The sequence below is a fragment of the Myotis myotis genome, unplaced genomic scaffold, assembly GCF_014108235.1.
Source record: "Myotis myotis isolate mMyoMyo1 unplaced genomic scaffold, mMyoMyo1.p scaffold_m19_p_12, whole genome shotgun sequence".
Taxonomy (NCBI): Eukaryota; Metazoa; Chordata; class Mammalia; order Chiroptera; family Vespertilionidae; genus Myotis; species Myotis myotis.
This window is the reverse complement of record NW_023416316.1, coordinates 3,948,957-3,965,481: the sequence shown is the minus strand read 5'-3', so window position 1 is coordinate 3,965,481 and position 16,525 is coordinate 3,948,957. Positions and strand designations below refer to the sequence as shown.

Below are 16,525 nucleotides of genomic sequence, written 5' to 3'. Positions count from 1 at the left end.
CGGCGGGGACCGACCTCTGCGGCCCCTTTTCCCAAATCCCGACAAGCAGTGCCGGCCGCCCGTGGACGGAGGAGGAGCCGAGCGTCGGGTGAAGGGCTCTGCGATGTGAATTCCGTCCTGTTGGGCAGTCCTTGGCCTTCCCGACGCAGGAAGGTTCGAGGCTGGCCGCCTCCTGTCTTCCTTTGTAATAAACACTTCTTTCCTCCCCGGCTGTGATGTGCTTGTAGGTAACAGCGGCGGCTCTTGCTTTGTGCGAGACCCAAATCAACTGATTTCATGGAGTTTCGTTTTGCTCCCTCCCCGAGACCGGGTTTGTCCAGTATATTATTTGTCAGAAATCCTACAGCCGTGCCGGTGTTGAGTGACAGAGCAGCCTTTTGTTTGAAAGTCGTCCCTGAATTTGATGTTTCCCAAAGAAAATTGCCTTTAAAAATCTCTCTGATGGGCTGGGTACGATGCATTTTAAATCAAGGGCTTGTTCAGGTTGAGGGATGAATGTGTTTTAAATTAAAAGCCTGAGAAAAGAAAAGCTGGGTGGAGATGATGCTTGAACCGCTGCCATACCTTCTTACATCTCTTTTATATAAGAGATCCTGAAACCTGAAGGCCCTTTGTTCTGTCTTCATCGTGGTGTTTTAGAAAAACTTACCGCCATGGCTGTTAGGGGAAGAATGGAAGAGAGACCGTATGAAGCATTTTCATAACGTGTGGAGAAATTGCGTCGTCATAGCGATTGCACTTTACTAAAACCGAATCTGTCAAAGATGGAAGGGTGGCGGTGTCTGGCAGCCAGGAAACAGCATCTTAAGAACAGCAGAGGGAACACTCGGCTGCACGAAGCCAGGGAGCCCAGGTTCCAGCTCTGCAAACCACTCATTTATTTTCCCTTTTGTTGCAGCTAAATGTCTTAGATTTTGAAAGGTCACATTGAAGTCAAAGTTTAAAAAAATGTGCTGCAGTGAGAGCCTCTGAGCCGGAAATTAACAATAAGCCCTTTTTAGTAACGGGGCCAATAATTACTCAAAGGACCTTCAAAGTGTGTTAGCTGTTATCCAGGGACCTAGATGGAGACACGGGGCTCGAAAGGAGGAATTAATTGCTCTGTGCTGGACAGGTGTGAAGCGGTTGGAGTTAGCCATCAGCTGAGGAGCAGTCTCTGATGGGCCTCAGGTCTGTGGCAGTGTGTTTTGTAGTCATCTAATAATTGGAGAAATCTGAACTGTCATTGGCTCTAATATGAGCTCATCGAGCAGTCTGGTGAGCAGGTTTATTGAGGTGGTTTTCTCTCCTTTTCCTTACCTGCCAAAGGGAGGGGCCCACTGCGGATCCTGAGAAGTGGGTGTCAGGAATAGCCCGCAGTGCCGTGCTGTCTGTCAGTCCTTGCTGAACCTGCACCTAAGGCCGGCCTGTGATCCGTCCTCTGCGGGCCAGTGGAGGACTCCACCGGTTTTGCAGCAGCGCTGCTGCAGCGTATCAGCTGTGGCCTATCAGCTGTGGGGGGAGTAGGTAGAAGAATGCAGCGTCCTGGTAGCAAGTGCTGACTCCAGGAATGCAGGAGGGACACGCATAGCTGATCACTTGGAGCCAGTGGACTAGAGCAGCTGTTCTTTTTGTTGTTAATCCTCACCCGAGGATATTTTTCCATTGATTTTTTTAGGGAGAGTGGAAGAGAGAGGGAAGGACAGAGAGAGAAACATCGATGTGAGAGAAACACATGAATTGGTTCCCCCTCCCCCTCCCCATGAGCCTGGGCCTAGGAGGGCCAGGGAGGAGCCTGCAACCAAGGTGTGCCCTTGACTGGAATAGAACCTGGGATCCTTTGGTTCTATAGAACCCTCTATCCACTGAGCCAAACCAGCTAGGGCTAGAGCAACTCTTCTACCTCCCTTCCACCTTTTTTGCATATTCCTCTTGTACTTGTTTTCAACAGGAAATAGTATTTTGCAGAGGAAGTGGACCAGTACATTAGGCCCAAGTCAGATCTTTGCAGCTTGAGTTCTTTCTTGTTTCTGACGATGTCGTGAAGTTATGCTATTTCGTTATTGAATGGAAGGGGATTTAGGAATCATCTAGTCCTAGGAGTTTCAATTCATTGGAACTTTTAGTGTTAAACAGTATATTCGGGAAACTGAGGCCTGAAAGGGGGTATGACCTAGGCACGGCATCACATTTAGATAGGAACTGCTAAGACCAGATAACTGTGGTTCTTTTTCCACATATTAAATCCCTGGTGGGGTTTAGAAGGCACTGGGAAAAAATCTGAAATTTTATTTTAACCTGTATTCATATATTTTTAAGGATCTGTTTTCTTTAGTTTGAAATGATTTTGTTCCGTTTGCCCTTAGCAGCTTGTTATCTCGCTCTTCCCCCGCCCTTTTTAGACTCCACATTCCTCCATCATGTTGTCATCGTTTCGTAAGCGCAGAGTCCAGGTATTTGACCAGCATGCAGGAAATGCGTTGCCTTTTCCGTTTTGCCTGATTTGCAGTGAAGACACGTTTGTGTCTAAGCGGTTGAATGATCCAAAGAGAGTGGGGGAAACTGCTTGCATGAGTTTTCTGTTAAAGGTTTTGTTTTGTTTTTAGGGGTGTTATGTAAACAGAAGTCTTAGTAAATTTATTCTCAAATTTCCAGAGCCTCCTGTTTAAGGCATGAAGATATTATTTCTTATACTAGAGTTTGCATGTAGTGTTTGCTGGTTTGTTTTTTTGATGGTTACTTGGTTCTTAAGAACCAAGAGGCTAAACAGATTATCTTAGATATTTGCAAAAAATAATCTGGAAACATGTAGTAAAAATAATATCTTTACATTTGATAAATATTGTAAACTTGGGTTTGTTTCCTGTTCCCATTGACTTTTCTTTTTTAAAAATATATTTTTATTTCACAGAGGAAAAGAGAGGGAGAGAGAGATAGAAACATCAGTGATGAGAGAGAATCATTGATTGGCTGCCTCCTGCACACCCCTTACTGGGGATGGAGCCTGAAACTCGGTCTTGTGCCCTTGACCGGAATCGAACCTGGGACCCTTCAGTCCCCAGTCTGACGCTCTGTCCACTGAGCCAATCTGGCTAGGACCCCATTGACTTATTTCTTCTGCCACAATCCTTGTAATGAAATGGAGCTTGCATTTTCTTTTTCTTTTTTTAAAGCTCACTATATATCTGTTGTGTTTGTGTATCGTTTTTGAGTGTTTGCTAAATTGGACCTTTTTCAAAGAGAAAAATGCTTAAATTGTCTTGATATCCCATAAGGAGAAATATAGTTTTTGCAAGTGTCTAGTGATTATGGGTGATAAATCCAAGGCAAGCCTTTTTATAAATCAGACTGGTTGATTATTTAAATGAGGTTTATAAAAATGGGCCACATTATAAATTCCTCCTGTTTTGAGTCTCAGTAACAATATTTTGCACTTAAGTACTTCTCATCTGAATTTTACAGATTAACAGGTAAGTAGCAACAAGGTAATATTTGGGGGGCATGCAAAAGTAAGTTTTTGCAACCTTGCTCTGCGTTTCTGGGTTTTGATGCAATGCAGTATGAAATTTGCTTTCTTAAAGCTAAAGTTCCTGCTTACCTCTGCCGAATCCAGCTAATGAGTTGAGATGAATTAATCAATTTGAAGGCTGACATGCTGGTCCACAATCGGATGAAATGTGGTTTAAACAAAGATTTTTTTTTCATGGTTAAAACTCTTAATTTATGTAATATTTACCTCTCTCTGCTTACCATCAGATCTGCCGCTAAAATCTGCAGCTGAGCTGGTTTTTTGGGCTAATTCATTTGCTCTGAGAATTAATTGGTATAAAATTTTTAATGGGTGCTAACCAGTTCTTTGGTGGTTTGTTCTGGGGTAGCCCTTCCTTCCACATCCATGGATATCAAGTTCTCTTGCTCTGGAAATGTAAAATTTGATAAGAAGCTGGCTTTATAAGCCGTAGGAAAAGGGCATTGTCAGTTCTGCACCTTTGAGCTCTGACTAAGCAACAAAAACAAAGCTGATGAATGGTTTCTGTGACCTTTTGCTTTGGGTAATGTTTATGAATTTTTCCGTGGAGCCAAATGATCTCTTAATCCTGTTAGTTCCTAAAATCGCTTTCCTTGCAAAACCATATATCTCGTCGTGTCCTGCCGGCAGTCGGAATTCATTTTGTAGTGTTCCAAAGGCCTCTTACATCCGGCACATTGAGCCTGTGGAAATGTCGGCAGCCCCAACACTGTTTTAAAGAGCGACTCCTTTCCTCATCACTACAATTTTATGTCCTTCTGAGGGTCCATAGAGAAACTGGCACTGAGTTCTCCCCCTCTCCCAGATCGGGGTGAGGGTGTCCTACACCATTCACTGCAGGTGCCAAGTGTGCAGAGGCCACAGCATTTGGCCTTTGGTTTGAAAATTTTTGTATCTGCAATCTCTTTTGTTGCTTAATACAGTGTCCGTCCCACCCACTGCTTCCCACCCTCCAAACACATCCTTCCCCTGGCACAGTGGGGCATTTGCTTCTGCACATTAAGTTAGAGTTTAAAAATTCTCTAAGCACCAAAAACTGCCCCAAATAGTGCCTCTTGGCATTTGTCAAAAAGACAAAGGGTATTAATTAATGGCTAGGCCCTTTAGTAGAACTCCGTTTTTAGGTGGCAATGCGTATAAATTTGTTTGATCGGAGGAGCCATTCTTAGGCATATTATATCTTTGGTTAAACTAGAACATCCTAGCCCAGACTCATATCGTCAGACCCCTCTCTCCCCAGAGAGCTAGCAGTTTTGTGGGAACACTGACAGGTTTTATTTTTATTGATCACAATAGAGGACATGGTTGTAATTCCTGTTTTATCCCCTGAGATCAATTCACATGACTTGCTGAATGATGCAGCCGGCGTTTTGACTGCTGCATTGCAGCATTGAAAACTAGCGTGCATCTTCAGCCTTGCCTAACAATATTTGCAAAAACATGACCTTTTCTTCGGTTACGTTAAATGGGAAGCTGTCCTTAAACACACAGAGACTACATCCAGCACTTCATTTCCCTCCCTTGTTCTCCGTGTACATGGTCTTGACTGGCAAAATCAAAGCTGATCTGCTGCTGTGAGATAAGCAGTCAGTTGACTGCAGTCCTAGGAAGGCGACTCCTGCGGGTTTTTGAACTGTCAGGGGAATAGGTAGAGAGGCTGGTATAGCTACAGATTGTTCTTTAGTGGCACTTTCCCAAAGGCTTCCATTCTAGCTCTTTAGAGGCGCAGGCGTTAATCCCATTAGGGCTGGGAACAGCCTGAAACGGTCTCTGTGGAGTCTGCCTTATCAGTCAGCGGCATATTTCGGGGCAGGGGTGGAGTTCCTGAGCAGCCTCAGCCATGAAGGGAATGTGGTGCACGCCGGCACAGCCCCAGGAATTCGCTCTCTCACATAGTCTTGGGTGAGAGGTTATATGGCCCCTTTGGGTGGCAATAGTTTCTTGATGATATGAAAATTTTCCTGTGTTTAATATAGTCTATAGCAGTATCCTTTTAGGAGTAAAAAGAAACAGGGAACTTGTGTAGATAAACTAGAGACAGCTCCCTGTCAGGTTAAGGGTGGGGGGAAATTCCCATTAACCTGTAATCATAGGCTCCTGTGATCACACAAATGCACATTTGGGAGGCCGACAGCAGTGGGAGAGCAGTGATGACTTTCAGATGCCCGGCTCCCCAGAGCGGGCCAGTGTGGCTTGGCAGAGCTCCCACCTCCCACATCGGCTGATCTACTGTAGGAAAGAAAAGTCCATTATTGCCTGACCAAAGCACTTGCTATAGAATTGACTCGTTCTACTTCACTGGGGTGACAAAGAGGGCCTTTTAGGTTGGTTAATTTCAACAGGGCCTCGTTGGACTGTCTCCCTGGATTGGTAGGGCCAGATCAGCAAGCTGGACCCAAGCAGGGGGACTGCTCAAGTGGAACCTGTGCAGTGTTATATTGGGGATTCTTTTATTCATCAAAAAATCCCCAATGTGATTTCTTGGAAATTTCTGTAGCAGCTAAAGGACTTGAGAAATGCAGTGAATCATGCAATGTGAGGAGGCCCCATAGACATTAATCTGAAGACCTAGACCCCAGGAAGGAGCTCGAGTGCAGTGTAGTGATTGCAGTTGTTGTCAGGAATCTAGCTCTTTCCTGGATAAAATCCCAGTTTTGACCATATGGAAAATGAAACTTGGTTAGACTGTTGAGCTCTCTCCTGCTCCTTACAAATGAGTTGGGGGCTGCGCACGCCCTTGATCATTCTTCAACAAACACTTCTTAATGATCTCGGTGTGCTAGAAATCGGGATACAAAGAGCAGATCTTGCAGTCTAGTTGTACAGTGGGAAGTATATACAGGCGCTTTGTAAACCTACAGAAAAGTGTGATGACATCTGAGGAGGGAGGAAGGGGCAGTGTGGACAGCCTGGTAAGGAGGCAGTATCCCGCAGCCTAATTGCTTCAGCTGGGGCATGAGATCCAGATAGGAGTTTTCCAGGCACAGAAGGGGCAGAGACATGCTAGGCAAAGGGAGCCTGTGCAGGTGGCTTGGAGTCTTTACAGAGAATTGTGTGTTTGGGAGGAGAGACAATATTTCTACACGCCAAGAGAATAGGGGGCCTGGGTGAGAGATACCAGTCAGGGATGCTGGGCCTGATCGAAGGCCTCCTCAGAGGGGTGGATTCTTCCTCTCTCAGAAGGAAGTCAGAAAGGTTTTAAGGCCTGGGTGTGCCATGGCAAAGAATAGGTTTCTTTTTATAGTAAAATAAATAAATAAATTGGACTTTATGAGAGAAAAACAATACAACAAAAATAACTGGTTCATAGCTGGAGAATCAATTAGAAGGAACGGTGACAGGCTAACATCACCTGGTGGTCTCTTTCCTCAGGAAGGCTCTCTTCATAGGAAGGTGGTCCTCAGAGTTGACCAGTGCAGACCTCTTGGAGCTGCTTTAATCCCTGAAGAGCTGGAAACGTGGACCTTGCCCAGATCTCACCAATCTTGTTTACCTCCTGGTGGGGGTGGGGGTGGGGGCCTCTCACCGGCTTCCATGCCTAATTGTTAGCCTGCTTATCCTTTCCCAGGAGCAGGCCAGTCAGGAAGAGCTCTCCAGTGTTTCCCTGGTAACAAGTTCAGATCTCGTATAAATACAGAGTGAGAGCTGGAGAGACCATTAAGGTTTTCTGGTTGTCTTCTTTACCAGATCTCAGAATCTTATCTGTAGAGTATAATTTTAAAATTAGGAAGGTCTTGGGACCATCTCATTTTCACCTGCCATTTTTAGTCATTCTAGGAGATTGAGGCATAGAGAGGGAAGGTGGACAGTGCAAGATCACGTGTTAACAGACTAATTTATGAAGCTCCTTGTCATTAATTTGTATCTATTTCCTTCTGTGATGCTTCCTTGGTTAGAGGATAAAATGACTTTTTCCTGATAAGAGCAGGTAGCATATTCTGGGTTACTCCCCCAAATAGGGCAGTTTTTCTTTTGGACATTGAAATTTGGTGATTGTCCAGAAATCTGAGGGTTTAAAGTTAGGGCAGACTGAGTGTTTATGGGAAGTACCACCTACCCAGTTAGCCTGCATTTGTGATAAATTTGAAATTGATACTGAGTTTATGTAGTCTCATTGCTTTCCCCAATAACAGGAAGGTGTAAAGCAGGATAAATATTTAACCACACTTGTTTTTTTGTTAATCCCCACCCAAGGATGTTTTCCCATGGATTTTAATTTTTTTTTATTTTTTAGAGAGTGGAAGGGAGGGGAGGAGACAGAGAGAAACATCCATGTGTGAGAGAGACGTCGATTGGTTGCCTCTCCTGCCCGTGCCCCAACCAGTGGCCTGGATCAGTCAGGATTGAGCTTGCAACCAAGGTATATGCCATTATTAGAACTGAACCCAGGATCCTTCAGTCTGAGGGCTGACACTCTATCTACTGAGCCAAACCTGCTAGGACCACATTGTTTTTTAAAGCCGTGGCCGCCACCTTTCGGACCTCACGGACCATCCGTGGTCTGCGGACCACTGGTTGGCGACTGCTGTTTTAAAGGATACACTGTGATTTTCTTTTAATTGTACACTTTCAGGTGAAACTCGGCCTGTTCATTGCCCAGACTCTCTGGTAGCCTGAAGAAGACCTGTACAATTGACATTTTGGTGGGACTGAGAAATCTGCTCCTTTGAATAGGAAAATTCTATTGGTTATTGATGTTAAGGACTCAGTTACTTCATAATCATTTCCTTTTCTCCATTGAATAAGAGGCTGAGATCTAGAAAGATAGAAAAACTGACTTAAGAATAGATTCTATCTAATCTCCACATAATGAAATACACAGACTAAAGGGAAGGACTTTTTTTTTTAATATATATTTTATTGATTTTTTTACAGAGAGGAAGGGAGAGGGATAGAGAGTTAGAAACATCAATGAGAGAGAAACATCGATCAGCTGCCTCCTGCACACCCCCTACTGGCGATAACCAAGGTACATGCCCTTGACTGGAATCGAACCTGGCACCCTTGAGTCCGCAGGCCAGCGCTCTATCCACTGAGCCAAACCGGTCAGGGAGAGGGAAGGACTTTTGAATGGATTTCTTAATAATTCTTTGAGTACCAAAGTCAGCGTTTCCTTTGATTCTCAGAGCTCTTGTAGAATTGAAAGTGTAACCATAGTTCTGTTCATATTGTTTCCTGGTTTCCTTGCTGTGTTGGTTAGGCATCCCCTGAGGGACCTCTGCGGCAGGTGTTGCAGGGTGTGGACAGCCATTTTTTACAAAGGAGTAGGATCGGCTTCGGCTTCGTTGTTAGGTCCTGAGAAGGGGCTGCCTTCTCAATTCATTTGTCTGCTAGGGTGTCTGATTTTTGTTTTGTTTTGTTTTTTTGGATTTTTTTTGTTCCTTCGGAGAGGAGAGGCTCATTCCATTAAATACATTTAAATATATTTTGGTGTCTTGTGCTTATCTCAGGGCATTCTCTTCTGTTTTTTCAGAAAATGGACCCAAGTGGGGTCAAAGTGCTGGAAACAGCAGAGGACATCCAGGAGAGGCGGCAACAGGTCCTAGACAGATACCACCGCTTCAAGGAGCTCTCAACCCTTCGGCGCCAGAAGCTTGAAGATTCCTATCGATTCCAGTTTTTCCAAAGAGATGCTGAGGAGCTGGAAAAATGGATTCAAGAGAAACTTCAGATCGCATCTGATGAGAATTATAAAGACCCAACCAACTTGCAGGTGTGTGTCATCTCCATAAGATTTGTTCCAAAATTCAAGAGCAAATGTTTTTGCCTAAAAACTGTACTAAGAAAGCAAAAGTCTTTAAAAAGCATTGAATTGTACATAAAGCAAGGTAATTTTATGGTGTACATTGTACCTCAAAACAGTAAGCCTGTTTTTTTAAAAAAAAAAGCCTTCTCATTGAGTTTTGGTGAAAGACCTTTAGCAAATGGAGCAATAGTGGGCTCATGGCTCTTTTACTACCGTGTCAAAGTCATCTAAGAAGAGACGCTGGTTTAGGTGCCTGGTTCAGTACTTAATTGAAAAGAGGTATTGAGAAATGGAATGTATCAAGTCAAATGCATCCAATAAGCTAAAAATATCATCGGTCCTGGCCGGAGTTGCTCAGTTGGTTAGAGTGTTGTCCCGATACACCAAGTCTGTGGTTTCGATCCCTGGTCAGGGCACACAAGGATCTACCAGTGAACGCATAGAGTGGAATAATAGATGTTTCTTTCTTTTTCCCTCCCTTTCTTTCTCCCTCTTTTCCTCTCTCTCTAAAATCAATATATAAAACATGTTTAAAAAATTAAATAAATATATCATAAGTGAATGTGGATGGATTATTCAAGGGTAAACAGCACATTCTGAGAAGACTGTGAGTGTGGCTGTATATCTCTAGAAGGGATTGGATATCCACATAACGCCTCCTTTCCTGAAGGACAATAACATCAGGATATTTGTAGCATCTTATTATCTGCAAAGTTGGTGGTCCTCAGTGGCCATGCTTTCAGAGGTCCAGATAGATGCAGTCAGGATTTTTTGAGGAATTGAGCAGGTAGGAGGATGGGTGCAGTGCTGATGAGGTGTCCATAATTAGAGGGAGTGGGACTCGGGAGGGGAGGAATTTCAGAGGGGGAACAACAGAATGATGAGTGCTGAGTGGTTCATCTATGGCTCACTTCGTGGTCTACTAACAGGGCAAGCTACAGAAGCATCAAGCCTTTGAAGCGGAAGTGCAGGCCAACTCAGGAGCCATTGTTAAGCTGGACGAAACTGGAAACCTGATGATCTCAGAGGGCCATTTTGCATCTGAAACCATAAGGGTGAGTAAGGGCAGTGCCTGGTATGGACGGATGGCCTTCATCTGTCTGCTCGGTAGAGGAATGTGGATTAATGCTTACATGTACATCTGGGTTCCTAAAAAGATAGACTTTTATAGCTTTTTAAAGAAGAATTTGTGAAGTTCCCCAAACGCATCCTGCCTTTGTAATATGATTCAGTATGGATACAAACAAGCGAGGAATATTCTTTTTGTAAAACAAATTAGAATGTGGTTATACTTCAAAGAAGTTTATGTAAATTAAACTATTAACATTTACAGTTGATAATTAGATGGGAAAGCATATTGGTGACTAGGGATTAGGACGCAAAAATAAATAGGATTAATCCCTGACGCTATAAAGAAAGTTGTCTATTGGCAAGCTTGCTCTCAGGGTCTTGGGGGTTACTGAGGGCTAGTCAGCAAGACAAAGGTCCGGCTGTAAAGAACGGCTTTTGGCACCTGTCAGTCAGTGCCCACGCGGCGTGACCGACTTTGCAGCAGGAGTCCTCAGACTCATGGTCAGGCTCGTTTTGGTGCCAGTTCATTGGAGTTGGGGCAGTAATTGATCTTTCTGTGCTTTCACAAGCCTCTAGGATGAGGTATGCACAGTTCGTTTGATTTATCTCATGTCTATCTTCATGTTTTGTCCTTTGTTACCCAAAGTCCCTTTCTGTTGAGGGACCAGCCTTTTCAGTCCTTTACCTGCCAAGGCCGTCCTGAAAGTTTAGAGAGAAGCTTAGGCCCAGCAAGAACTGCTTCATCCTCCACGGTTCCTGTACCCGTCGTGCAGGTCTCATTCCCTTAGGTTCTGTCTAGTGGTTTTCAACAATGCATGCTTGTCTCTCTTACTCCGATATACTCTGCAGTCTCATAGCGAAGCCCTCAAGTTAGCCCTAAGCTTATTATTAATAAGTAACTATTAGTGGTAATGATTGTAAGTAGGAAATAAAATTAAATTTTAAATGCAATGTGACAAATTATTTAATCACATTTAACCTATTTGGCTAATGTAATATGTGTCTGCAATTAAATACAAATATTTATCTGCCATTTTCCTACTACTTTGTGTACAGCTTATTGCAGATGAAATCAGCATGCCCGTTTCCTTGATAGAAGTTGTTTGCCCAGATGCAAAGGGCTACTCTGTAGTTGTACAACCAGACTGCAGAGGAGAACATAATCTGGGGAAGGGGGAGGCCCAACCCAACCTCACTTCATTCAGGCCTGTTAGGAAGTACCCTCTTCCCTGTTTAGTGATCTTATTAAAGCAACATTTAAAAGTGCTATTAGCCTCTATTTGTTGAGTTGCTATTAGTAGCTATTTATGTTCAAACATCTTGCTGGGAATTTTACATATGTGGTTTCTCATCTTTACTACAAGCTATCAAGGCAGCCATTATACCCATAGTATAGAGGGCCAGAAACTGAAGCTTGGACAAGCTGGAGTTGTCCTTATTCATACAGCTAATAGGTGACAGAACTGGAATTTCAGTCCATTCTCTTTCTCTGATCACAAGTATTTACTTTTTCAACCTGTATCTCGTTTCTGTAGACTTTCCTTAGTGTTTCCCCTTGATCTGTCTGTCCAGTTTCCCCTCTGTCACCTGGCTGTGCTACTGTAGAGCAGCCCATTCACTCGGGGAGAACAGCCTCCGTCAGCTGCTCACTCGTGCCCCTCCTGAGAACGCCACCTGAGTCAGAACCAGGATTTCTCCTCCACGCTGTCAGCTTCCCGAGCGTTTCTGAAGTGCCCCTGCCTCTCTGCCCCCACACGCTCTCAAACCAAAGTAAACTTGGGAAGCTGGACTCCCTCTGAGCTGCAGTATTTACAAGCTCAGACACCAGCAATGGGAATGTTCCAGTCCTAGGACAGGAGGGTGTGGAAATGGAATTTGTGAGAAACTGATGATTGCCCCTGGAGGATGAGGTTTGCTTTAGCTTTCTGTGGCCTGTTTTTAATTTGAGCAAAGGACTCTCCTTTCATCTCTCTCATCTTTGCTGTCACGCTCACAGTTGCCATGTTGGTCCTGACTGGGTGATTGATCTGGTCCTGTAACTCAGTAGCTTAGTTGGGCAGGCAGTGACAGAGGAGGAGTGGAGTGTGGAGGCTGCATGTGTCCTGGATAACCTGTCTGTCACTGGTTTAGACTTTCACACCGTACCGGACGGCTTGGCGCCCCATAGTCACCGCCACCCACATCGGGTCCCACATCCGCGTAGGTGGAGTATTGAGTTGCTGTGGGTTGCCTTTCCCCCTGCTTTGGAATGCCTTTCACTTCCTTCCCAGTGATGGTTCCGCTCTAACCATCCATGGTGGAAGTGACAGTAGTGATGGAGGTGAACTGTGTGAACATTATTTTATTCCTCACTGCTTTCTCCTTTCAGATGAAACATAATTTGTTTCTAAGAGGATCCACCCATCTTGACTCTCCCATGACTGTCAAGTTTGAGTTGGCTGGGCGTGGCCAACAGTGGGTGGATCCCAAACTTCTCTTCTGTTAGCGTTCACCTTTTGTGTTGTTTACTTGTGTCTGTCAGTGTTACACTGAAACTCCCAGTATCTTGGGTCATATAATCAATACATTGAGATTGGATTAGAATATGAGAATACATCACCTAAGCTTGAATTGATGATCGATTTCCCTCAGTTCTTGACAAGTCCTTACCGGGGCTGTGTTATGAGAACCCAAAGATGCTGGGAAGTGAATATGTTTGGGCCTGTGCTGCCACTTGGGTGAAATTTGAAATAAATCTAACCTGAGATGTATTGTACCACAAACTTTATCTCTTCAGAGAAGTTCCAAAACTTTTTCTGCCAAGAGTCCTTTTTGATAGCTCATTATGTGTCAGAACCCCATCTTTTCTGCTTTCATACCAAGGGTGTCCTGGCCTCATAATTACTTCTTTGCATTTATGTCTGTTGGACCTCTTGTTTTCCCTTCACCTTTATGAATTCAGAGTACGTTCTTCAGTCATTTCTGCTGAGGTTCCATGTTAAACCCTCATCCTTCTTTCCCTGATAGTCTCCTGACCTAGGATCCCATTTAGTAATTTAGTAATAATAACTAGTAACATTAATTACTTACAAATAATATAAAACCCATCTTTTTTTTTTTACTTTTTAAAGTACGTTTTATTGATTTTTTAGAGAGGAAGGGAGAGGGATAATGAAATAGAAACATCGATCAGCTGCCTCCTGCATACCCTGCAACCTGGGCATGTGCCCTGACCGGGAATGGGACCAGTGACCTCTTGGTTTATGAGTGGATGCTCAACCACTGAGCCATACCGGCTTGGCTAAAATCAATAATTGATGATAATAATTAATAATTCCCTTGAAGTAAACTAGAATAAATGTACCTATAAAAGGTCAGCACTTTAAGACCCACCAAACCACTATGAAGTGTATACTTTTTTCTATTCTCACTTAAACTTATGATTTCCTCTCAGCTTATGGATTATCTTCTTAAAAGACTTGTTCGGAGCTCCATGAGGTTTCTGACTTGGTGGAACTCTGAAAGAGCCATCTCCCATGGAAACGGTTGTAATGTGTAGGGTTGAATTTTCACCTCCAGACTCGTTTGCTGGAGTTGCACCGCCAGTGGGAGTTACTTTTGGAGAAGATGCGGGAGAAAGGAGTCAAACTGCTGCAGGCCCAGAAGCTGGTGCAGTATTTGCGAGAGTGCGAGGACGTGATGGACTGGATCAATGACAAGGTATGTTTTGAGAAGGAGGTTTGCTAAGTCAGTCTTGTGGAAAGAAAGGCAAGGGATTCCCCTGATCTGCATCCCAGGGCCAGGGTTAGCGGGAGGGGTGGCTGTCGCTCCAGCTGCTGTCCCGTGTTCTCATCTGTAACTGAAACTTGGAGTCGCTGAGACTGAAATGCTGTCCCCTCAATGTCGGAACCACAAACCTCATAGAAAACTGTGTCCGCTACAGCTAACAGGCCCAGCCCAGTGTGCCTGTTTCATAAGTTCTGGGACTGCTGTTTCCAAGTGCTGGTTGGTGACTCTGGCTCTGTTATGGTCCCTGAATAGGAAGCAATTGTGACTTCTGAGGAGCTGGGCCAGGACCTGGAGCACGTGGAGGTTTTACAGAAGAAATTTGAAGAGTTTCAAACAGATATGGCTGCCCATGAAGAAAGAGTTAATGAAGTGAACCAGTTTGCTGCCAAACTCATTCAGGTAAGAACTGTCTAATGTTTCAGAACATTATGATGGCCAGCCCCTGATTTCTGAGGGCAAATTCTGGTACACATGTCTAAGTTTTGTTCAGATCCAAGTGAGGCAGCAATACTTGCACTCCTAAATTAGAGAATGGTTTTTAAGTTGTGGAGGTGGGCAGGAAGGGCAGAGTTCATTTGATCTGCTGCCTCCACCCACGTTCAAGTAGGGCTTGGGAAGCTTTTATTGGGCTGCTGAGGCTGGGCGTCGGTGTTTCTCAGGCGAGGGTGTGGCGGTGAATGCTTCTTAGATTGGCAGGTGTCCACTGGTGCATGGTTGCTTTTCCCTGGGCTCCCTTGGGAGCCTGAGGACCTCATAATGAGCAGGCTTTCCACTGGTAGCTGTGGCCGTTAGAGGGGAGTGGCAGCCTTCCCCAGTGCCTGCGTGTGCAGTCCTGCGAGTGGCCTCCTATTCCCATCTTTCACTACAGGGGTCAGAGTGCTCCGAGGACATCAAGTAGTCGGAGCTAGGCCATTTTTGCTTTAGGAAATTTGATTTTGGGGGTACACGTTTTAAATGTATGGATCTGTGCCAGGCCTAGTACCTGTTCCCTTTCTAATTAGTGATGAAGTGAAAGAAGAGCCAGCATTCCTCAGACACACTCACCTTTCCAGGGACAGATGTGTTATCCCCGAACCCTGGGCCAGCCCACAGCCGTGCTCAGAGGAGCAGTCAGGCCAAGCCCCATTGTCTCACATATGGACCCCAGAACCCTGAAATGCTTCACCTTATTACTTGACATATTATATTCATTAAAAAAAAAATGTTGTGGGCGGGGAAGGATACTTTTAGAGAAATATCTCCAGTCTGAAGTCAGGAACAAAGCCTGAAAGCCATGCTTACGGGCAGGTGCTGATCAGCCCCGTGTACCTTTGAAATACATTCGACCAGGTGGGCGGAGACGGTGTGTTGATGAGGGTTTCCCCTGAGTTGGAGCCACAGTGATTGTTCCCATCCAGGCTCTGGTGCTGAGGCCCATAACCACTTCATAGGCACAGCACCCTCCAAGGGAGAGAGCGGGCTCCCCTCATAGACGAGGAGTAGCAGCTCTTTTGGAATGAGCTTCACTTCATTCCACCCAGAAAACCAGAATTTCTTCAGAAGGATGAGGTTTGCTGAAGCAGATCCCTCAGGGAGCCGCCCTGGGGACTAGTTGGGGTGCCAGAGGCAGGGGGCCAAGGAGCTTCCTTGTTCTCTTCCTTGTTCAGGAGCAGCACCCGGAGGAGGAGCTGATCAAGACTAAGCAAGACGAGGTGAACGCAGCCTGGCAGCGGCTGAAGGGACTGGCTCTTCAGAGACAGGGGAAGCTGTTTGGGGCAGCTGAGGTTCAGCGCTTTAACAGGTACCACACCAGAGGGGGCTTCAGGGAACAGGCCTCTACTCGAAGGGGTCGGGTATATGGCATGTGCCATGAGAAGTCGGAGTGACGGGGTCTTGTCCCAGTGTCGCGTTCCCAGCTCTAGACAGCCCTGCGTCAGGATTAACGGGGGCCTTTATTCTGCAGGGATGTGGATGAGACCATCAGCTGGATTAAGGAAAAGGAACAGTTAATGGCCTCTGATGATTTCGGCCGAGACCTGGCCAGTGTTCAGGCTCTGCTTCGGAAGCATGAGGGTTTGGAGAGAGACCTGGCTGCGTTAGAAGACAAGGTGGGTTTTAAAAGCAGCTGATGCTATAAATAAGTCACCAAGGGTCGGGAGAGCAGTTCTGACAGAGTGTGTTTCTAGGTCAAAGCCCTGTGTGCCGAGGCTGACCGCCTGCAGCAGACCCACCCGCTGAGCGCCACTCAGATTCAAGTGAAGCGAGAAGAGCTGATCACAAACTGGGAGCAGATCCGCACTCTGGCGGCGGAGAGACACGCGCGGCTCAACGACTCGTACAGGTAGAAATACCTCCCAGTGCTCAGCATCCCGAACCGGGCAACTTTGGAAGAAAGGAAGAGAGGAGGGCAGGGTTAAGGGGCAGTTCACACAGGGCATCACTCCTGGATGCCC

The 16,525-nt window shown here is 45.2% G+C and overlaps 1 protein-coding gene across 9 annotated transcripts in view; it reads left to right on the top strand.

Annotated features, from left to right (window-relative positions):
- Positions 1-16,525, top strand: part of SPTAN1 (spectrin alpha, non-erythrocytic 1) — a 61,787-nt gene that overhangs the window by 530 nt on the left and 44,732 nt on the right. For 7 of the 9 annotated variants that reach the window (XM_036329466.1, XM_036329465.1, XM_036329462.1 and 4 more), the window contains exons 1-8: positions 2,385-2,432; positions 8,982-9,221; positions 10,184-10,309; positions 13,884-14,024; positions 14,346-14,492; positions 15,740-15,873; positions 16,036-16,180; positions 16,259-16,413. In XM_036329466.1, the coding sequence (XP_036185359.1) occupies positions 2,400-2,432; positions 8,982-9,221; positions 10,184-10,309; positions 13,884-14,024; positions 14,346-14,492; positions 15,740-15,873; positions 16,036-16,180; positions 16,259-16,413 (1,121 nt within the window). In that variant the 5' untranslated portion in view covers positions 2,385-2,399. Of the gene's footprint in view, positions 1-2,384; positions 2,433-8,981; positions 9,222-10,183; positions 10,310-13,883; positions 14,025-14,345; positions 14,493-15,739; positions 15,874-16,035; positions 16,181-16,258; positions 16,414-16,525 lie in introns of those variants that run through there. The other 2 variants (XM_036329463.1, XM_036329459.1) reach the window with 2 other exon arrangements.